The 23949-nt window shown below is 40.9% G+C and overlaps 1 protein-coding gene across 5 annotated transcripts in view; it reads right to left on the reverse strand.

Moving 5' to 3' along the window:
- The window catches only part of abi1a (abl-interactor 1a), a 53681-nt gene that overhangs the window by 13954 nt on the left and 15778 nt on the right, over window positions 1-23949 (reverse strand). For all 5 annotated transcript variants that reach the window (XM_083936187.1, XM_083936185.1, XM_083936186.1 and 2 more), the window contains exons 3-5: window positions 10341-10517; window positions 3694-3797; window positions 2881-3033 (exon numbers count right to left, since the gene is read on the reverse strand). In XM_083936187.1, the coding sequence (XP_083792313.1) occupies window positions 2881-3033; window positions 3694-3797; window positions 10341-10517 (434 nt within the window). The remainder of the gene's footprint in view (window positions 1-2880; window positions 3034-3693; window positions 3798-10340; window positions 10518-23949) is intronic.

Here is a 23949-nt window from a genome sequence, read left to right on the forward strand (position 1 = left end):
GCTTTGGGGATAAAGGCTAAACAATATTTTGACATCCAATCTTTGAAGTGAACGCCAAACGTCGTACTTCACTCCCCCATCTTGCGTGTTATGGATTCATCCACCCTAATCCCTCTATAACTTAGCCGTTTCTTGCTAACCCATTTATGTCTTCCCTGGCTTTTCACCTTCGTCTTCGTTTCAAAGCGTTCAGTGCGAAACAAAAAGCACTCGGCTCCGTCTCTCCACCTTCCTGGCTCATTCAGCCTCCACTCAACACAGTGAGCTGTTTATAAATCAACCGTCTGTAACACATAGCAAAGCCTTTAAAAAAAAATGTTCCAGCTCACTTGCTCACAGCTGACAAAAGTCCCCGGAGCCAACAAAGAGAAAGACACTGTTCTCCGTGTAAGGAACAAAAAGTAAAAACATTATGTGAAAAGCAGCTTAGGCACTGTGGCGTGGTACATAACTTGACATAGGCGGAGAAAAAATAGACTTTGTAGGAGCCCAGAGCATAATCGAAGACGAAACAGATTGAAAGCTCTTTGCTTACAAAGACTGGACGTTGTTAGTGAGGCTTTAAATAACCTGAAGCACATAAAGAGCAGAAGATTAACATGAGGTTTGGCTGTAATCTGTCATGATAATCTCATATATCCGATAAGTAATTTAGCCTTGAAAGAAAATCAACTTTAAAGTAGTTACGCCCGGATAAAACAGACATTTCTCCCAGAAATCAATTCTTCTTGGTCAATATAAATCAGTTTCAAGGGGTGGCACTAGTGTTGCCTATTTGGGTTATCGTTATCGGCCGATATGCAAGTTCAGGTACCAGAATATCGGGAAGGAAAATTGGGGATGTTGTAGGCCATGATAAGGGCCTTCGGCACTTGGTTATAGGCCTGTCACGATAATTACGATCAGGAGAAGATTAACTTTGTTCGAGACACAACACAGTGAAGCTAACTTACGTCTGCAAACGACCTAGCAAACACATTTTCGCAACAGTAAATATTGCCGTTAGCTGCATGAATATCTAATGTTAGCAAAGTAAAATATAAATACATTATGCAAATATAACCATCCGCACGGCGTTCACTACACTTCCAAACGAGGCCACGCCCACTTAGGAGACAGGAAGTTTATACCATTTCATACAAATGAAAAAAAAACTTGAATAAGTGGTATTACATTGTCTTAAAATGACAATAATAGATTATCTAAATTATTTCTTGGACAGACGGAACAAGCTGGAACAAGAAAAAGTAGGAAAGACAAGCTGAATACTGAGACATGACAAGAAGATGAAGTTCAACTGGATATCTACTTTACATTATTAATAATTTATTGCATTTTGACGTGTGATTCCCCCACAGAGACATGCACCATCTTAAATGCATTGTGTTTAGTTTGGATAATTGAAGCAGGAATCCTGGGAATTGGACTGCACGTTTTCCTTAAACCAACTACACCTGCATGTGTCAGTGAGTTCTTTCCCACAGAAAGATCACAGCAGCAGGAACATGCAGATATTGAATTTAGGCCTCAGCTGAGGTTGGCAGAGACTGATGAGCTGAATAAGCAAAGCCGACTTCGAGCCTGTGAAATCAAATAATGATGCCACAGCAATATTAGCTGCAGCAGGCGCGGCATCACATCGTTTGTTAAAAGGGACATCAGGGCGTCTTTAACCACAGATGAGTAACAGCGACGCTGCTTTAAGCATCTGAAGCCACTTATTACAACAAGTCCTGGAGTTTGGTTTTTAATTGTAAAGTAAAGAAAAAACTTCTGCACGAATGAGGAGGAAAGAGAAGTTGGAACTCGGGCATGGAGAATAAAATAGTTGTGTAATATTTATGAGCATCACAGTCAGCATAACAGGCTTTTTAGCTAATGAGGAGACTTCATCAAATTTGAGTAACGAGTGAGTGAAGGCCTCTCCCCCTGCTTTCTGTGCGTGGAGACTTCCGGGTAACATTCCTTTGGAGCCGTGTTCATGTTTTCTGTGCTGCAGTTGACTTTAAACAGCACTTTAAATATCAGAGGCTTTTACACATATTAATATCAAAGTGATTCAGGCAACAGTAAGAAACCTCTTGTCAGACAAATGCTGGATTTAGTGGAGCAGAGTGGCTCCAAACAGCTGCGCTAAAGTGAAGAGATTAGAACTTTACGACATGGTGGGGACCAGTGGCTTTTGGAGAGATGCTTCCCTCACATTACTGAAACACTGAGGACACAGGTACTGTAGTGCTCACTTTAGAGGTGTAGCTGGATCACTTATTCCACTCATACCTATCCAAACATAGGGAGAGAAGTATAAAGTACTTGTCTTGCTCGCTGAGAAAAGTTAATTCATATTTCATCTTTTATCCATAAAGTTTGGTGAGTAAGTTTGGATCTCTTTATCACATCAGCAGGGGCAACAATGCCATCATCCTAACATATTAGACGAGCAGCCTCTGCTGAAAGTTTGAAGAAACAGCCTAAAACCTATATTCTTTTTAATATTGCTTTTAAATTATTTAAATTTTGAATATCATTGTGGTTATTATATATTGGTCAAACTTGTTTAATGGCTTTTTTTGTGTCTCACAATTGCTCATTTTGTCTCTTTTTAGGGATTTACTATTATATTTTTTGTCGCCGTTTGTGTTTTTTTTTTAAATACCTGTGTTATGGTTTTTATTATTTATTTATTTTTTGTAAAGCAAGTTCCGCTGCATGTCATGTTATCAAAGGTGCTATATCAATTTAAGTGTGTCGTTGTTAATACTGACTCCAGATTATGTCACATCATCAGTTGATGCAACTTTACTTCAAGTTTCTCACACATTAATTTATGATCACGAGTCGTAGAGCTGCACTGGTTTGTGAGACACACTGTTTATCTACCTGTGTGTGCGCTGCCTCTGGTTGAGCGACGCCGTGCGTCCGGGGCTGTGCTGCTGGCCATGCTGATTGCCTAGTCGGGCGGGGCTGGTCATGTAGTCGTTGGGCACCGTGGGCGGCTTCACCGGCTCCAGGGTCTTGTAGGATGTGTTGCGTCTGCAGCGGGTGAAGATGGAAAAGGAAAATAAATAATAAATCAAGGAGAGGAATGGCAATAATTCAGATCCTACTATCAAAACTGTGAGGCTGCGTTCACTCAGGCGTTGTAAATCCTATCAGTTTACCCAGCTGGGTGGTTGTGCGCTACAGGCTGGACGTGAGTGCATCACAGTTTACCCTTGGAATTAATATCTGATTGGTGCCGCCGGCTGCTGCATCAGACAACGACGGGGTTCATGGGGTGTGAGGCCTGTCTTTACACTAACAGATAAAAGTTCACAGACTTTTCTTTTGCCTGGATCCCTTTACTCTGGCTTCACTCACATCAGTTTTTTGTCATTTCAAATGTGTGTTTATGAGCCAAAACCACAAAGCCAACACGACCACACTTGAGTGAAATAATAATGTCCCGGGGCGTCCTGTTAGCTCAGTGGTTTTGTGTTTGTTCACCGTGTTATTTCATGTTACTCTTCAAACATTTACACATTACAAAAATGCCAAAAAATTATGAAGAAAAAAAATGTAAATGTGACATGTACTTTTAACTGCATGTTCTTGTATCGCCCCCACAAGAGCTCTTTTTTTTCTTTTTCAGTCAATGTCTGATAATTAGAGGATTAGTGTTCCTTTCATGGCAAGTGAAATGGAAATCTTTACCCGATCGTGCCGCGCCCTGACATCGGAGGGCTCGGTGGCTTTTGCGTGGGCGGATTGGTCCTCGATAGTGTTCCCCCTCTGATTGACTGATTGTTTCCATGTTGCTGTGGTTAGAAGGAAAAAAACAAACTTATTTAACAAATTACCTCAGCCAATTGTGTGGCAAAAATCTAATGTTATAGGCTGCCCAGATGAACACTCTTCGACAACATAGATGTATATTTCAGTTTCAATAATATTTGAATAGTTAAGCTCCATTGCAGGTTACAAACCTCTGGGTTGTTCAAACAAGGCTTCTTGCAAAACAAGATTTAGCAACATCTGTATTTACGGCAAATTCCATAACTGCTCAGTAATACAGATGTAATGCCTTATCTGGGGAGCCTATAAGGAGTTAAAAGAAACTAGAGAACATTGAAGGACAACTACACAACATGTAAAGTAAATGACAACATACACAGTTGGTAAATTGACAAGGAGGGTGTTACAGAGCATCAGATTGTGTTCTAGGCTAAAAGGACTACAGTACTAGTCTGTTAATGGGAATAACATGGGGAAATTACAATAATAATTACATGTACAAAGGGGTCTGCTGTGAAAGGGAGTTGGACGAATCTATCAATAACACATTATAGTAGAAGGGGTCATGTGACAAAAGCGGACTTACCTTGGCTTTTAGCCACTTATGGAAGCGAAGGAAAACAGGAGAGAGAGAGAGACAGAAAGAGGGAATGTCAAAACGGCCGTGTCTACACAGATCAGCAGAAGTCAAAGTATAAGCGAGCAGGAAAAATGATTCCTCGTTGTATTTACACTGAGTAAACATTTAGCAGGTCAGCGGTTACAAGTCATACTAGCAGAGGAAAACATTGTGGCTCCTGACTGTTGCTCCTTTGACTCAGTGCCACACCCAGTGCCACAGTCCGATTGGGAGGGAATCACAGGGATCTGGTGGCAGAGCTGCAGAGTGCTGCAGGGAGGACGTGTTTTTGGAGGTCATCTGGGGATGTTAGCATCGCCCTGGTTGATTTTGATTTTTGGATTATTGCGGAAAAAAGCTCTGAGGCAAATAAAAGTTTATGATACTTAAGATGTTTTATTCAGGAAGATAATCTTCACCTATGAAAAGCACTTTTATGATTTTAGAAGGGGAAATGCAATCAGCAGAAGTAAAAAAAAACAATAGGCTTTAAACAAACTACACCAAGGACGTATGCTGTTTGTTGTGATGAGTTTAATGTCCCTGACAACCTCTGTAGTCTCATTTCACCATTTGTTAGCAACACGTAAAAGCTTCAGAATCCACAGGTGAGGGATTTGTCGTCAAACAAAACATGAAAATCACTAAAGCTTGTGTTTACCATAGATCACATATGAGGCATATAACCAAAAACCAATTAAAAAACAAAAAAACTTTGCACAAAAATGCTAACTTATTTCTAGGTTTTAGGACTCATTCCTGCAGGACTTTATTGTGCACAAGTGGAAAATGTTTGATCTCAACGGGGCGTCTGAGATTGAAGAATGTATTTGTTCATTTGATACATTTTTATTGTTCATATCCAGGTTTGGACTCAAAATTCTGATTTTCACATCACTGGAAAGCGATAAAAAAAAACAACCTTTGTAGTTGTGTGGGCTGATGTCAAAGAGACTTTAGAGCCAACACAGCAGTGGGGTTGACAACTGCAGAGTCAAGTGGCTCATCTATAATGCAGCTTCCCCAGTGGCCTTTGCAGAAAGCACTGTAGCATCACAGGATCCCGAGCAAAAGAGAGTACGAAACTCAAAAGTTAATTCACGCCATAGGTCAGCATGAATTGATCCCTGTGCCTCTTTAAAACACAGAAAACACTGCCAGGTCAAGCTGTGAATGGTACATTTCACATTCAAATTTCACTCTCCCTGGGTTATCAGAGCTAGACGAGATTCAATTTACAATGTAGGTCATGCCAGAAATGCAAAGCCTTACTACTTCTACTGCCTTTCCTTATATTTCCTACCTAAGGCTGTTTCTCTGTCTTGCTGCACAAACCAGACTGTCAGCTTGGAAATGCTTCAGTTACACCCAAGTCAAATTATGGGTCAGACAGGTTCAGATTAAGGTCATTATCAAGTCCAAAAAGACTTAGCAGCATGTCGAGCTGGGCTGAAAATCTGGAGCAGTCTGTCAGAGCTGGGTGAGTCCAACACACTGCTTCAAGGACACAAACAAGGATACGGCTCCAAAAATATAGTACAATGAAAAACACGTCATTGCGAACTGTTCTTACTGGTGTGACATATCACAGTGGCTTAAGTCTAATTGTGTTCAAAAGTATTTCACACAAAGAAACTGGTTCATTAAATAGCTACTAGACTTACAATTATAAACCTTCTCCTGGAATCAAACCCTGTTCTTGATACTATTTATAGTCATTAAATGCATTTACATTATGAAGTTAGCACTATATATGAATTTCTTTTATTATTAGTCGACAACACATTGCCTGCAGATGCATGAGGCATTCACAGCAAATGATGAATGTGTGTATTTGAACATAATTGCTTTTCCTTTTTACACCACAGCGGTCTTAAGTTACTGCTGATCAATCTCCCCATTTCCTGCTGCTTCACATTCAAAGCAAACATCAGACGGCTTTTGTTGTCATGCAGTCACAGAAAACATAATGCATGTGTCATCGCAGTTCAAATAAGACAACAGTCAGTTTGGGCGTTTTTCAACAGCGGATTAGTTGTAAATATGGATGGAAGTCGTGGAACAAGATGGATGCACCACAGCGGGCTGTTAGAGCTGCAGGCAACAGGCTGCACACCTCCAACTCTTCAGAAAGGTCACTGACTCCTGCCAACTATGCTGGAAGTACATTTTCAAGCGCTGTACTTTAGTGCAAGTTTGAGGCACTTGTACTTTACTAGAGCACTTCCATTTTTTGCTGCTTTCTACTTCTACTCCAATGCATTTATTCAATAACTTACTTTGCAGATTCAGATTAATACTACAAAATATAATCAACAAATAATGATGCTGTATCATTAATAGTACTTTTCAGTGAGCATTATAATCCAATAAAATATTTACATAATTCTGAAATGGGCTATTCTGCATAATGAGGACTTTTACTTTTGGTGCTTTAGGTATATTTAATGCTTATAATTCTTAAGTAAAATCTTGGATGTACCACTTTTACTTGTACCTTCTGTTCTGTATTTTGCTAGCTGAGTACTTATTTCGCCACTGCCCGTTACAGTGCTATCTGCTGTTATTTATAAAGAATTACTGCTACTACTAATCTGATCGTGGTTTCGATTATTTATTTTTTTTGGGTGGGGGGTTTGGGTCAAAACAACCTGATTTTGTTTTGCTGCACTGTGAACAGATACACGAGTTGCTCTTCTGCTTTATTTTTGAGTTCAAAGAGTGTTTTCAGTTACCACCCAAGTATCGCAAAATTGACCTGGACTGAAATATTAAGGATTATAATTTAAGGGGATGGTGGCTTGCTGACCTGACAGAGCACAAAACATTTTACATACTTGGTTTAAGTCAGAAAAATATAAAAATTCCCAAACTATACCTTTAACATAATCTTATTAAGTCATAACTGACAACACAAAATATCAAAAAGGGATTCAATCTAGCTTCAAAACACCTGACATCATCCCCGCTGACTAGATTAAAACATCAGCTGACTGGAGGAATAAATCTCATCTCATCGTTTGTATTAAAGCAATAAAGCATCACGTCAGTGTGAGGACGCCGCCTGGAGATGCAGGAACGTCCTGATCTGTCAGCTGTGAGATAAGATTCCACTTAATATGATATGATGTTCAGAGATGAATCAGATTATCTGTACGGAGATGATCTTTTCCCCCAATTTCTCTTTGTTTCTGTTGCACTCCTTTGAATCTGAGAATAGCTTCTATTCAATAATGTATGTGAGCTCTATGATGTCTCTTCTCTGCATTACAGCTCACGCTTCGCTGTTTAACTGTACAAACACCGCGTGAGGCCGTAAAACCAATTCAACATTTAGGCCAGTGTAAACACTCAGGAACATGTAGTGTGTTCCAGTTAACTGGAGGCCATAGACATGACTTAAAACCCATTAAAGTATTGATTCTGGTCACTAAGTAAACCATAGATATTCTATACAAGCCGGGAACTTGACTGCAGCCATCACAGGATGCTATATGAATTAATATAGAGTATCGATGTTGAATATTGATTGGTGATTCGGTCTGTCATGCATAGATGAAAAGAAGGTGAGTGATTTAGGACAGCTGCAGAGGCGTGCGTGTGTGCGTGCGTGCTCATCACTTTCACTAACTAAACGCAGCATTCATGAAGACATTGAAAAAGGAGAAAATCCCCTGAGATTAGGCAGAGACTGAGTAATATGTAATGTTCCTAAAATAGATGCATCGAACACTCACAAAAGCAGCCGTGAAGCACGATGGTTTCGGTAATTTGACACCACTGTGCAATGACGTAGTGCTACCCTAATTTTGAGTAACTCTTCTATTTAATCTAACACAGCGGATTCCGAACTGTGGGGGGTTAACACAGACGTCACTGTGAAGCTGCTTGCTTTTTTGCTCTGTGATGATATAAAATGTGTTCATAGTTTTTAAAGGTTTTAATAATCTGCTTATTTTAAGGTTTATACTCGTATTTTGGGTTTCTACTAGAAACATGCTGTACTGTAATAAAAAACATTATTTTTTTGAACAGTAACACATGTTAACATGTTCAATTGTGCATTTCTCTGTGGATTGAGCCTCTAGATACTTTCCCAGTATTTATACCTCACCTACATCACCTCGGAATCTCACTTTTTTACAATGTGGGACAATTAAAAGTATGAACATGATTCAGACATATTTTGATTCTTGAACTTGAAAACAGCAGTTGACAAAACAATCTGAACTCAGAGTCAAATTAGTAGCTTTTCTGGAGCTTTCCACCATAAAACAGTAGTAAGCATCTGCTGATGGAGATCATGAGAAAAAGCTAAATGGAATGAGAGATTAGATTAGGCTAAAGTCTAGTTCGTTTGACCAGTGTGAGTACAACTTTACCACGCCCAGGCACGGCACGCTTGTCGGCCGCGGCCCGGTTGAAAAAGGTGGGCTTTTTTTAGAGCAGGGTTGCACGTGTATGAGCGTTTGCATTGGTGGCAGTCCTGAGACTATTTATATGCGTATGTTCCCCGTGACGGGCATTTGAACAGATGCCGCCAAACGGTGATTTGTTGCAGAGGTGGAGTGTTTACTGATGAAATGTTCAAAAACCGTCTGATAAAACTAAATCTCCCAGGGGTGATGACGTATAAGCAAGGGGCATTCGAGCCGCTCACATTGATCTGGGCCGCGGCTCAAATGCCTCTTGCTATACATCATCACCCCTCGGAGATTTAGTTTTATCAGACTGTTTTTGAACGTTTCATCTGACCAAATCTGCAGTGAACACTCCACCTCTGCATCAAACCACCGAGGGAAGAAGGACTATCACCCTTAAGCACGGGGCACGGTACGAATGGACAGTGTGAGTGCACCCTTAGTATACAGACATCAGTTTTTCCCATCTAACTCTTGGAGAGAGAGTGGATTAGCAAGTCTCCAAGTATGTTGAACTCTTGCTTTAATTAGAAACAGTTTGTGTATGTAATAAAGCAACATCTTAATACACTTTAAGGACAAAATGTTCATAAAAATTGCTGAAAACCTCATCCCTGTTGTGAAACACTACCAAATAAAATCTTTCACTCAACACTTACCTATCATACCACTCCACCATGACAAAAGGGTGCTACGTAATTCACTACACAGTAAATTGAGAGTGACACAACAGCTTTTATCCTGCCTTATCAATGCCTGTAATGCTACGGGACAGTAGTGGTGGGCCTCTAATCCAATCTGTCTGAAAGCTGCAATTGATTGGCTGATTGATGGACTAGAGGGAGCTAAAGGGAAAGGGGGTGAGATCGCAAAAATGCCTCCGGCCATCAGGAAATCACGTAATTATCGCCACTGTCAGGCCAACCTAGTGACCCCTAAAGTGAGTCCTAATGGCAGAGAGGCCCATCAGAGTTTATCACATCAAAAAATCAGCTTCTCTCTTGCCTTTCAGATTGTATGGAGGCAAAAACAAACTACAAATCTAATAACATTCAATCCTTCGCAAAGCTTTACAGACACTGGGGATTACGAGGGCGATCCGCGGCCTAAGTGCCTTTAAAAACGTCTCACAAATATGACCTCCACTCGCCATTTTCACAACACTAAGAATAGAGCTGTTTTCTGAAAGCTATATGATGTAATCACTTTTTTAGTTCATCTACAATCCCCACCCCCTCTCCACAACTCTTTCCCACCAACCCACACTGAAACATATTCCTGTAGGGTCAAAAGGGGTGCTTTCTGAAGATGAAAGAGAAAACACAAGAGTGTGAGCCAGAAAACGAGTCGAAGTGGGAGAGAAAGAGAGAAAAGAGAGGGAGGGAGATAGGAATATACCTCTGGCAAGAAAGAGATGAGGGGGAAGGGAAGAAAATTAGATGTAGTGGAGGAACAGAAGCAAAGGAACTAACGGAGTGTAGAGATGTTTTTTATTTATCAGGGAGCAGATATAAAAAGGAGCTCACCTTAACGCCATGGCCGACGTCATCCAGTACAGTGTAGTCAACGGGCTTCCTGATGTACCTCACAGGCCGCTCCATATTAGCCGGCGCTATAATCTTATGGGTCCTTGACGTGTTCTTGTTGGTGGTCAGGATCCCGATCTCCCGCCTGGCCACCTTCTCTTTATGGATGTCCACCGTCTGTAAGTGACACAGCGAGGACAGAAGAGATTAGATTGATGCCACAGTGGAAACACAGAGACGTAGACGGCACAACATGGCCCTCTGGGATTCAAATTAACCCGTCATACTGCAGCTTATGAAGGTTTAATTAAATCTTGGAGGCTGTGCGTTTCATCGCTGGAGGTCGTAATCTTTTTACGACAGCCAGCGCACACTGATAAAATCGATTGTGGTAGAGACGAAGGCCTGCACACAATAATGACTGAAGCATGTGCATGTGAACATTTCTGACTTTAAGAATAAATCGATGAGAGATGATGAGTTGACTGACCCCTGAATCGAGAGTGCAATGATGAATTCATTAGGCAAATTATTACGGTCAAAATATACACCAAAAAAAAAGACAGTGATATGACAAAATGTGATGAAATGTGTCTGAAGTGATGCAATTAAAAGAACGCCGCATTCAGTAAGTCTGTTGTGTATTTAACTCAAACCCTCACAGATTTCTATTATAGGAAAAAACGTCTTTCATCTTCCTTTTTGCAAAATGCTTGGGCCAAATGGTGATGCATTATTTATGCTCCTCGAGACCAAGATTGTTTTCCTACTGAATTGTACCAGTGTTCCATTAATTTGCCACTTCCCTTTACAAAGCTAATTACTTTAAAGATGCATAAGGAAACCTTGCACACGGCTGGCTTTGAGTGACAACCTTGTGCAAGTTTGCAGCCAGGGTTTGATCACAAAGAACGTTGTATAATGGCTTGAATGAGGCAGAAAAACTTCTCAATCTAGATTCCTAAAGCACTACTGTGTCACCGTATTTTTTTGTTGAATTTTTTTTTAATTTAATTTCATTTGGTCAAATTATCCTGATGAGTGAGTTCCACAAAATATGAGCATTTACTCCATTTGTGAGTCTAACAGTGGTATTGATATTCAGGAGTTCCAAAACTATGATAATAAAATGTAACAAACAAAGAATCTTGATGCAGATCCCTCTCTCTGAACAAGAGTTGGTTTTGTGTTAGAAAGTGTTCCCTCGTGTTGACCGACTCTGCGTCGTGACCCAGGTCGAGGTCACTAAATATCGGGTAATTGGTACGCATTGCTTCTGGCTTGTGACCCAGGTCGTATCTGAATTGTCATGACCCAAGTCCGACCCTGGTCATTGGTGTGCAAAAGTTTCTGTTAATTTACTTTACACCAATACCAATAAACAGTTATCAGTCCAGCTCAAGAGTCAACTATTTTTTTCATTATGGATTAATCTGATGATTGTTTTCTACATTCATTATTAAACCGATAAAATTCCAGAAATGATTGTAAATTCCCATCACAGTTTCACCGATTCAAAGGGGATGTCTTCTATTCTGTTTTGTCAGACCATCAATTCCAGACTCTGAGATATTCAAGTCACACTCAAAACTAGAGAAAAACACAAAATCCTCCCATTTGAGAAGTTGAGGGTGTTTCACATTCGCTTGATAAACGATCAATTGAATTGCCAACTATTCCGATAGTCGGCTGCCATCAAGAAGGCATATCGACTATGGCATTCAAAAACCACCGTCCAATCTCATACAGATTTAAATACCACCACACACCAATGCATTTCCATTCCCTGCTCTGCTGCCACACTCCCACCGAGCTGAGAGAGGAGCAGCTGCCCTTCCTCTGAGAGATGAAAGGCTGCAATGTCTGCTGAGGGCACACCAGTAAAACGATGGTCTCTCACGGGGTGGAGGGGGAGAGTCGGCGACCAGCGGCAACAGAGGATTCCTTTCATACCACAGGGATCTGGAGCTGGACTGAGCTCTGTCTCTGTTCCACTGTATGGCGGACTTAGCCTTCAAGTATCACTCATCCCAGAGTTGAGTGACTCAACAACACTGGTGGACTTATGTGTAGTTCAACACAGTTGCAGTCATCTCTGGACAATATCAAGTCGAATTTTAAACCTGACAGATGACAAGTTCTCATGCAAAAAGATGCAAAGCAGATTGTTACCTCTTACAGGACAAACAAGGATATAAGAAAGTGGATAGTTCAAAAACGACAGAAAAAAAGGAATCAATATTTCAGAACAGGTAAAGTTGCTCATACATAATTGCTCCCACAGAGACTTCCCATACAAAAGGGAAACATCTGTTCTTGTTTCAATGGCCTGTTGTGCCTGTTCGAATTAAGAGGGATGACAGAAAGTGGACTACAGTCATCTTTTTTAACCCGAGCTGGGCTGCCAGACCGTGAAAGGCGCTTAATATAAATAAGGAACTAGTGACAAAGTCTCCCTGATGAATATTCCACCTGGAACTCCACCGCGACCTGATCTGAGCAAATAATTTGACTCCACTGCTCAAAGACAATGCCCAAATTTCAACCTGTCATAAATCATGATTGTCTGAAAAAAGCTGGGCCAAAACCTAATCAGTCTTTTTGGCCTCCATTTGCAGGAGAGTGATGAGTTACAGTGATTGGCTATGATGGACCCTGGCTATGATGGACCCAGACAGAAGGAGGAGTAAATTAGGAGTTTTAGGGAATAGCTTAATCATTCTAGTCTGGTTTTTTAATCTAAAAAACTAAGCTTTAACCTCATTTCACCTCACTGTCACCCCAAAATAAAGAAAACCTGTTGATATCTTTTATAACATTAAATCTTAAAGTAGTTCTGCAACTAATGATTATTTCATTATCAATTTATCTTTTGATTATTTTTCTTAATTGATCGTTTACTTGTTTGGTCTATAAAATGTCCAAAAATTGTGAAAAATGTCATTCAGCGTTTGCCAAAGCCTAAAATGACTCAAAGGTCTTGTTTTGTCCACAACTCAAATATATTTAGTTTACTGTCACAGAGGAGGAAAGAAACCAGAAAATATTCACATTTAAGAAGAAAAAAAAAATTACTCAAAGAGTTTCATCGATTATCAAAATAATTGCCGATAAGTTTAACGGTTAATCGACTAATCGTTGCAGCTCTATTTAAAAGTATGTGGTAGGTTTCTCCTTCCAACCGGAAATGTGGCCTTTTCTTTTGGGCATGCATCTCTACTGCAGCTTTGCAAACTGTTGGCTAGTTGGTTTGTGTAAAACAGCCATAGCGACGCACAGAGATGGCCATAAGCAGCAGTTTAAACCCCCACTTAAGACGAATATTCTGAATGCTATATAAATGTCTAAAGCATGCTTCTATAACCTGGATAATACCGGCATATCCCACATGCATTAAAAGGAAAATGCTATATTGGGGAAAAGGCCTTACTTTGAAGGTCCAAAGGGAATATGCTGATTACATGATCTGTATCAGAGTACTCATATTTGTAATAATAGTGGAATATCAGTGTGCATGTAAATGTAGTCATTGTTAAGGTAATATGGGGGCAAAGCAGTTTTCAGCCAAACTGAACAAGAGGAAGTTCCACTAAAAAAAAAACCACACTGACAGAAACTCATCCTAAACAAGACAACTGTTGAAATATTGTATCTAAATTGGGAAAGCATCTGGTCTTGGCTGAGCACAATCCCCTTATCAGAGAGCAACGCGTGGACAAACATCATCGCAGCTGGCAAAGAGGGGAAGTGAGAAGGCGACGTGGTGTGAGTTAATCTCCTTCCTGTATGCAGATAAATAGCCCTGCTGTAACAGTACGGGCCGATGTTACAAGTGCTCTCAGAAGGGTGTTTTCGAAACTGCAGCTGAGCTGGTTGCACCCTGTCGAGAGCGCTTTGCTAATCCACTGACTGGTGCCCAAAGAACGTTAAATGCATCTGATAAAAAGTAGAAAAGTGCATTCTGGCTTTTGACTGACGCAGTGGGGCGCTCCGACAGCTGCTTAATATTCACTTTCCCCTCGACTGCTCCCTCTGACTTTTAAACTGGTACTAAAGGTGTTTACTTCATCCCTGTGGTCTATCTGTTTGGTGGAAAAAGACTGAGCTCAAATGCATTGTTGCCTAACTGAAAGGTGGATGATTCACATGTTTTCAACCACTGTCACCCACATGTGTGAGGCCTGTGGGTGTTTTCTTTTCCAAGAACGCTGAGAGGTTTTGGCCGTGGAGTTTAGCTTCTCCATCAGCTACTTTAGGATTGAAAGGGCCTCCTTTTCTTGCTGCTTTCTCATGCTTTTCGTTTTCTTTTTACTCATCCTCAACTATTCCTTCCACCCACTCAGGGCCAAGGGAAGGGAAACTGGGATTGGCCCCCAGAGAAGAGTCATCCACCTATAGGACTAGTGTGAGGATCTAGGTCATACATTGGAAGCGCTGCCAACACCATCATCGTCATCCACACATTCTAGCCAGACAGAAAAACTAAATCCACTCAAGATCACGTTGGACTGAAAGATTTCTTCCAATTTCGGGTTACAAGTGAGTCAGCGGAGAGGTTGCCAAGATGAGCTGATGGTTCCTGTTGTGTTGTTGGTAGCAACAAGTGCCTAAATACTTTTTTTCATACTTTTAAATTTATTTCTTTTTTTCATCTAGATTGTTGCTATTTTGGTCACAGCTGAACTTGTAGAAGTGCGCAGCTCCAAAACGGGACACATGGGTCAGCTATTGTAAATGTTTTACACTTCCAACACCCAGGAGTTTTTCTATATGACGTGACATTGTGGCACTCAAAAAATACTTTACTAACCTCTGTAGTCTAGGATCGCTTTTTGGATACTAAACAGATGATGGCAACAGATCCAGAGTTGTTAAACACAGCCAATTCTTCTTCTTAACATCCCAAATTCATGACTTAGGTTGTTTTTGTTTGCCTTTAGTGAAAAGTTGTCCATCTTGTCTGAGTCTAAGAAGCATTTCAGTAATGGTTATCTAGGGCCAGACTGAATAAAAGACTGTGGAAAAGGGAACTTTAGGATTCATTCATTGCACAGTTTTACACCGAGGCGACCAACTATCCCGTTAATTATGACGCTTTAGCAAGCAATGTTTGTGTAACTGTACTTGTTTTTCATATGGGGACATTGACAAGGATGTCCTTAGGGGTGCACAATAGACCGACTCACTGTGATGTCACACTAACACGGACAATCACTTCTGGGAAGAAATCTGGCAGCGGATTTACACTGTGGAGATGTGTGAAATCCGCAAACTTGATTTTTTTCTTCGTTCATTTTCAGCCACAACTATAACATTTATAGGTATATAGATATAACACAGTGGTCCGACCTTTCTGCTGTGCTTATTTTATGTACGGTGTTCTTTGATAAATCAAATCTGGTGAGCGACATCTCCCCACTGGTTGGACTAACTGCTAGTTATGGTCGGAGTAATTAACCAAAGGGTAAATTAGGTTGCTGTTATTAATGAGATATAAAAGCAACATGCATTTTAAATAAAAGTGATGAGCGTATATCCATTTGTTGCTTACGGGACACAAGGGTTTTCTATATTAAAGTAATGAGTTAACATTGTCATAGGATGTAAAAAAGACTTAACTTTCAACTTGTCAGGTATTATATTTGCTGGGTTAGCAGAATATGTTATGTACTTAAGTTGTTTTCGAGAAAATCTACTAAATATTCATATTGAAAGTGTGGTACAAATTATTTTTACCATTTATAGTTGATTTCAATCAAATTGCTAACCACTACTTTGATGTTCTGTTTCTCTGGGTGTGGTTCTAAGCTTTAGTAGTTTAGTAAAAGATAAGTAAAAAAGCAAGACATCTATTATCTAAAAGGAACAAATGTTGCGTACTATCTGTAAGTGTGTGGTATTCTAAAAACACGTGCACTGGGTGTGTCCTGAACAATGACTCTTGTATCCATTGTGTACTGGTCTCTGTGAATTTGTTATGTCTTGTGTTTGACTGAAAGTTGAGGTAATAATTAGGTGTAATGGAGATAAGAGTGGTGACGATTTCTTTTCATTGACACCATTTGACCCTGCCTCTCTCCCTCAGACTGATCAACACTGCTCAGACTTGGGGGAGAGTTGTTTTTTTTTTTTAAAAAAACAGGTCACACACTGACAGAATGCATCCACAGGAGAATAAATGTCTCACACAGCCAATCAAAACAGCAGGAATTTGAAAGACTTACGCAAACGTTACTTGACAACCTCCCTCCAGACAAACACACATCCTTTTGAAGAGTGACGCAAGAGGAGACTAGAAAGGAAAAAAGGTGTGTAGACTTTGATATGGAATTGAGACAGCAGGTTTCACTTCAACACATGATGAAAAAAAGAAAAAAAACAGCACTTTTCAGCACTTTGGCAGACCGGCCGCGGGATGATATCCTCAATTAAACGGCAGCTATGCACAAAGGCACGGACAAACAAAAAGGCTGCACAGGGTGTACTGTAAGCGTAGTAGAGAGCTTACACACAACATGGGGTCAAAGCCTGCTACTAGACAAACACACCCTACATACCAATGTGTCTGTGTGGCTATGGCCAGAGCAGACAAATGTGCCAATGGTTAATGTGAAAGTCTGACTGCAGAAGATTAAAACAAATGTTTCTGCAGCGAGGCATCTTCTTCCTGCTCCTCTGAGACACACAACACTGAAAAGTACTCAGTTCCCATGGTGCGCTGTCCAAGAACATTAGGACTATTTTGACTGGCGTGTAATATCATAAACCAGAACTGCGCATCATTACTGAATAAGACATGCCACGAGGTCTTATTAAGGGCCATTCCTGGCTGAGTGCTATAAACAGCTTGTCTTTACTGCAGTCCAGGAATTGGAACTGCTTGTTCTCTGTGGGATTAAGAGGAGATAATAACTATGAAGCGCACGTCTGTAAAAAACATTTGAACCCCAGTTTCGGGCGTCCTGTGCGAGAGGATTTATCTCAACGGTCTTAGCTGCTAACAGGTGAAGACAGCCTGATGAGGACATGACATGTCTCCTCATCTAAGGGTTATTTTTCCAGGAAAAAAGGGATGACTCTCACTCGTTAAAGCCCCGCTTTGCACCAGCACAATTACCCACGTTCACCCGAGAGCAGATTTGAACAATTTGTGATGCTCGGTGTGTGCTGCAGTTATTTTAGTGCTGCATGTGCTGAAGTGGGCTTTTTCTGCTGCACCCACTTTCTCTCAACCTGCCTGCTCGGCTTCTACTACAGTTATATCCTAAGTTTCCCGAAATAACTTCCTCAGAGAAGGGTCCTGAACAGGTTGCTTTTGTGGAATCTGGAAACAGGCACAGCTAGGAAATGTGATCATTAAGCTGCAACATTAAGATATCTTGTGGTTTTGTTGCATCAGTGTGTACTGAGATAAGGGATGCTACGGTGAGGAAAGTTAATAAACGTGCGACAACTCTGGTGTTATTGATTACACCAGACATTTTACAAGAAAAGATTTTCGGCGATGATGCTCAGTATCTGCAGAGTTGCACTTTCTTTGATCTATGCTGCGGAGCCTGGCACCTTCAAAGTTTACAGATTGCCTCATTAACATTATCATAGTATCCTTATTAGCCCTGGGTTTAAATACAAAATATTGCCAATATAAGTAATGTAATAGGTGTATGCCTGACGCGACATGGCAAGCCTAACTTAAGACTACTGTTGGTGGAGTGGGCATTTTTTCCTCCGGTTGCATTGGAGTTAAGACTGTATGACTGTTGAATCAAAGAAAAAAGATGTCCAAAACATGTCTGTCAGACTTCATTCAGTATTTTATGCTCAAATGATTGTACAGATGACTTAGTTTGGACAACATCAATGAGGCACATAAACCCCTGTAAAACAGCGAAACTGTGAAAACATCCTGTATTTCATACAAGTCAGAAGACATATTCTAGTTCAATCATTGCCTTGAAAAGTGTTTTGTCTTCTCCTTTGTTGTCAACCATCTCATGACCATTCACATTGTAGAGCTCAACCTCCAGAAACCACTGCTCTGAGGCACCTTTTCCTAGATTGGAAATGGTAAACTTCCGTTCACATGCCTGCTTTTTGAGGCGTTTTCCTCTCTTCTTCTCTTCGCTTCTCACAATGTTCGGCTTCATCTGTAGGAGCAGTGCAATCCAACACTCCCGACACTGCACTGGCCCAAAATGTCCACTTAGAAAAGCGAATGCCTCTTTGTCTGTTCTGTTTCTCAGCGTGATTACAGCCAGCACATCTGAAGCCCGTCATCCATGGAGTCAGACAGTTGTCCAAAGGCCCTTCGGCGGGGCTGTTTCTCTTAGCATTTAGTGCAACACAGAGCATGACAGAGCTTCCATCCGCGTTCGGAGCCAAAATGGGAGGTCAAACACCCTGTGGGGAGTTCTGAGTTTGGCAGCTTGTTGTTAAACATCCCTCACAAATCGGATTCCTCTGGTAACAACCCATATGTTGTATGATTGGAGCCAGAAAAACGGGGGTTGTGTGAGGATTTTAAGTGTAAAACCTTGGAGGGATTGTCTCTCCCAGCAGAGGAAAAAAAGCCCCTCTATTAAAAAGAGTCAAGACAGCATGCCAAGGTCGACACTTTGTTTGCAAACACAGCACATATGGAAACACCTCGGTTGACTTTTGCCAATCTAATTTTTGGGCTGCGGCCAAACAGCATTCTGACAAAGCCCTGAAGTTTACATACAAGCTGAGAGGGAGTCTACAAAATGCTCGGACTTGCAGCCAGACAACACTAGAGATAAACACCAAAAACTGAACCTCAGCTGCAGATGGTGTCTTCTGTAAGGGGACCCGAGTAGTTCCTAATCAGCTTTGTTTACATGGAGCCGTCAAATAATTGCCTACGGTATCCTTACACAGGGAGGAACTGCAGAGGTGTAATGATTAGATGTGATTGCAGCGGGTTGTTAAGTGATAAAGAATGTGCTGGTTAATGATGGTGCTCTGCAGCGGGGAAGGGGAAGAGGGCGGTGAAGGAAGAGCAGGAGAGGAACTAACCACGGAGCAGAGGAGCTAATGAGTCACTAAACAACATCAGTCACCGGTCATTTCACATTTAACCTCTATTCCTGCAGGGCGGAGTCATGCTGAGGACCATCCTGCATGTGCTGCCACACTCCATATACAGGGTGTTACAAATTATTGTCAGAGGAAATATCACGGTTTTTACGGTTATTAAATCAGTGGATTTATTGTTTCGACACTATGGATGGAAGAAGAGACACAATCATTCTTTTGGTTTTGCACATAAAACATGTCCTCTTACTTACAGAGAGTTCAGCCCGTCCTCATAGAACTGAAGTTACGTCCAGGTAACTACTACATATCCTGCAAGATTCATACCGTAAACAGAACACGTTGTGAACTCCTCCAGCCCACTTTGAACTGTTTTGGTCCAACAAAGTAAGGTTACATCAGTTTTTTTTCACCTTGACTTGATCATAAAAGGAGCGCATAATTATCTTAAAGATGTTGGAGCCTTTTCAGTCACTCCTATATGCCACGCTTTGCAAACTGGATATCCATCTTCTACTCCCTGCATATTTTGTAGACATCTCAAATGTATTAACGCTGTCGATTTAAGGTTCTTTTTTTCTACAGCTGTTCTTCTAAACGCTCAGGTGAGTGGCCCCTCACACTGCCCTCTGGTACAGTGAGGTATGTAGCTTAATCATTTTGTACTCATGTTTTACTCAGCTCTATGTAGTTTTTACCTATTGGAGGGCCACATAGCCACATGCAGAGGGGGGAAAAACTAGACTAGGTGCGTAAAACTAGAGCAGAGCAGTGCGGGCAGGTGGCCGTTGCTGTCATGGGTCATCTCTACAACAGTGCTTAAGGACAATAGTCCTGATTTGAGTAGATGAGGAATCAGACAGAGATCAACTTACAAATAATTTTAATAAGTAAATTAAATTATTTCTTCTTTACTGGTCGCGGATTCTCAAATGTAAACATTGGTGTTTTTTTCGCCTGAAGTTTGGACTGATGGTTGAATGGATTCTGGGAAATTGAGGCAGTTTCTAGTGAAAAAATATATAAATAAAGTGTGACACTCTCTGACTCCAAACTTTCCAATATCAGCTACGCACGCACACACGCATGCACACGCACATAGACACACACAGACAGACAGAGAAAAGAGGAAAAAGGTATGGAGACAAAGTAGAAAAATAAATATCCAAACTCTGCATGAAACTCTGCATTTCATAGCCAGGCAAGTGGGAGAGACCACCAGGACAGACAGGAGAGAGACCAAAATACACAGGCAAGCAGTGGGAGAAGCAGGAAACACAAGCACACACTCACACGGAGACCTATAAGGCTTCATTTCCTGTTTGGATGAGTGCCATTCTTCCTCGACGGGAGGTCAAAAAGCCACCACTGCAGCACACAGACGCAACCCTAATTCCCTGTGTGAGTGCTGTGCCATGATGAGAACACACACATGCACTCACACACACACAAAAGTGTAACAGTATGCAACCGCACATCCGAGGAATGAAGACTGTAATGAAGAACAACCCAAACTATATACTGTACATGCGTTCCTCGCTGAGAGCATAAATACAAACGCGGGCTGACTCATGTGATCAGATAAGAATATTGTGTAACTGAATTAACAGCATCTCAGTGAAACACACAGCTGTGGGAACAAACTGGGAGTGTACTGTTAGATGTGTCAGCTGCTTTCTGCAACCAGCCCTGTTGTCGTCATTGTTGCTGCTTCATCACTGTGGTCACTGGGTTCAATCAGCACATTGGCCAGCCCCAGATGTAAGTGCAGGACTTTTCACATCATTATAGCACACACAACACACAGCTGTACGGCCAAACTATCACATCCATAAAGACATCAAGTTGTTTTATCACCACACTGCTCTATAGATAAGCACACTCAGATCTGCACTTGATTAATTAACTCTGAGTAGTTTGATTTACAACTGATCGTACATTTAGCCATCATTTTATTCTTATTCAGTTTCATTTCCATCTCTAACATACTCAAACAAAAAGCACTGTTGCATATAATTGCACCGATGATAGCAATAATTTCCTTTTTATTTACTCATGTTCGGACAATATGTGATTTTTAATGCACGGATTTTAATCGGTGCCTTATTTCACATTGAAAAACAGCAACTTTATGCACCAATTACAATTTTTTTTAAAGACTTTTTGCGGTCCTACAATAAAAATAAAACAAAAGAGTTTAAGGAATAATTTTTTTGCACTTCTATAGTATTTCACTGATGCTCTACTGCCTCACTTCACACGTTTTCCTAAGACTGACTGAGTATTTTCTCTCTGACTAACATGCACAATGAGACAGAAACATGTGCCATTTGTTCTTGCTAATAATGCTGCAAAGAACAATTTAAAACAATGAACTAAGAACGGAGCGGATTTTCTAAGAAGGCTCAAATCAAAATAGGTTTGACCGCATGCATAAAAAAACATCACAAAAGGTGTTGGTGTGAATGCATCTCTGCCTATTTTAAGGTCGCACATTTCGCTCTCAATACATCAGAAATTATTTAAGATTTGTTCTGTGTTCGTATCTCAAGAAGACATGCATGCACTAAGGATTTAACTGTATGCCAGGGCACGAACTGTTGCCGTTGGAGCTAAAAATGCTACTTTTATTTGTTAGTTGCAACCCTACTTTTTTTTAATTTCAGGTTTGGTGAAAATATTTTTCTAAAATAAAAATGAACTAAAAATATTTGCTAAAAACAGTGACCCCTGTATAGTGTATCACGCTGAACTGTGAGCTGAATGTAGTGCATGCACAATGCTATTTGTTTCTGTGGTTGTACATAATCCTCTCCCAGTTATTCTGAACTGAAGCATGAGAGTTTCTCCAAATAAAGTTGCTTTTATTCCATTGTTATATCTTCACACTGACACTCCCTTGACGAAGAATCTGCCACAGGCTCCGAAACTAAGACTCTCTCAGATGAACGACAGAGGGTCTACTCACATGACAATTTCAGATTTCAAATGCAGCTCACATTCATCTGTATGCCTCAGAGTTCGGTTTTATAAAGCTACATTTATGTGGTGCAGATCAGATTTGAAGAAGAAGCTACTCTATTAAACTTCAGATGTGTGTCTGGGGGGGAACATCATAATCAGGATTTGCAGCTTGCACATAGGCTGGGTGCCCCAGCACTCACTATTCTCCCTCTCTTTCCTTTTTCTATTTGGGTATCACAGAGAGTTTCTCAATGTGAGGCATTTTCTTCTGCCGGGACAGACAAAGCGCTCCCTGTTCGCAGCCTCTCAGCAGCCACTTCACACGCAGCACAAGGTGGAAGCCCCGCAAGCTACTCTACTATTTTCCCATCAGCCCTTCCGTCTCAATACTGTAGAGACTTGTGAATGGCAACGGCAACAGGGGAGGTGATGCACAAACAAATACCTGTCAACACACGCAGATTCAGAGTACGTCCACGTGATTGAAAAACAACCTTTTTTTTTTCTCTGTTCAAATGGCCTCAACTCAAGAAATATCTGCTTCCACACGAAACTAGTGAAACCGACTCAAAACACTGTAGTACACATGCCAGGCCTGGATGTGGCGCTGTAACTGCCACAGAAATACACCAACTACAGAGAAGAAGAGACGGGGAGAGCTGTGGAGAATACAAACAACAGAAAGACTTCCCAAAGTTTCCTCACTGAGCGGAGGCTGCTGCTGTGAGCCCCTTCCCCGTCACAAAGCACTCACAGGCGGGCACTTTCTCACTAGATTTAGAGACTGTTCAGACATTCTTAGCAACTTATTTATAAAAAACTACTAGCGATCAATTTAGCATCTTATTCAGAGCCTCAGGAAGAAGGGAGAAATCTGTGGTCGGTCTAATTCATTCCCATGCACTTGGATCAGAGAACAGTTCAGTAAACAGTCTATGGGTCCGTCTCTCTCCTCTCACGCAGCAGCACTGTTGTTGTTATGTGACGCCTTGGGGGTTTGAGGCCGAGGTGGGAAGATGACGGCATCGTTTAACAAAGTATTTGGTTTCACCGTCCAGACGACAACGCCACGGAAGGCATTTTCAAATCTTCCCACTCTGGGAGCCGGTTTCAAAAAATACTGTTTTCAGGCTCCGATAGAGCCGACTGCGCGTGGATGGTCGGCCAAAACGATACTAAAGTTGTGCGGAAACAGGAAAACGCATCTCCATGTGGATGGGCTTACCCAGATATCCCAACAAGAAGTTCAGGTAAAGTTAATGCACGTTTAAATAAATACAGTTTAAAATGATGTTTAAATCCACAAATGTTTTCAGAGACTAAAATTGTTTTAAGATATCAATTCAAACTACGCTAAAATGTGAAGATTTGCTAATTTTCATTGTAGTTTGAATATTTTTAGACTGTTAGTTTGGTCAAACTGAGCAGTTGGTCCCAATGGACTGTAGGAAAACATTTAATGGATCAAAAAAAAGAAGGATGAATCATTGAAGAAATTAACTAGTTGTTGCAGCCTTTAACACAGAACTAAAAAAATGCAGAGGCTTAAGTTGTGCATCTCATTTGATTTTTTTCTTCTTCACCCCTTTAA

This window comes from Echiichthys vipera (assembly GCF_963691815.1).
Source record: "Echiichthys vipera genome assembly, chromosome: 21".
In the NCBI taxonomy this organism is placed as follows: domain Eukaryota; kingdom Metazoa; phylum Chordata; class Actinopteri; order Perciformes; family Trachinidae; genus Echiichthys; species Echiichthys vipera.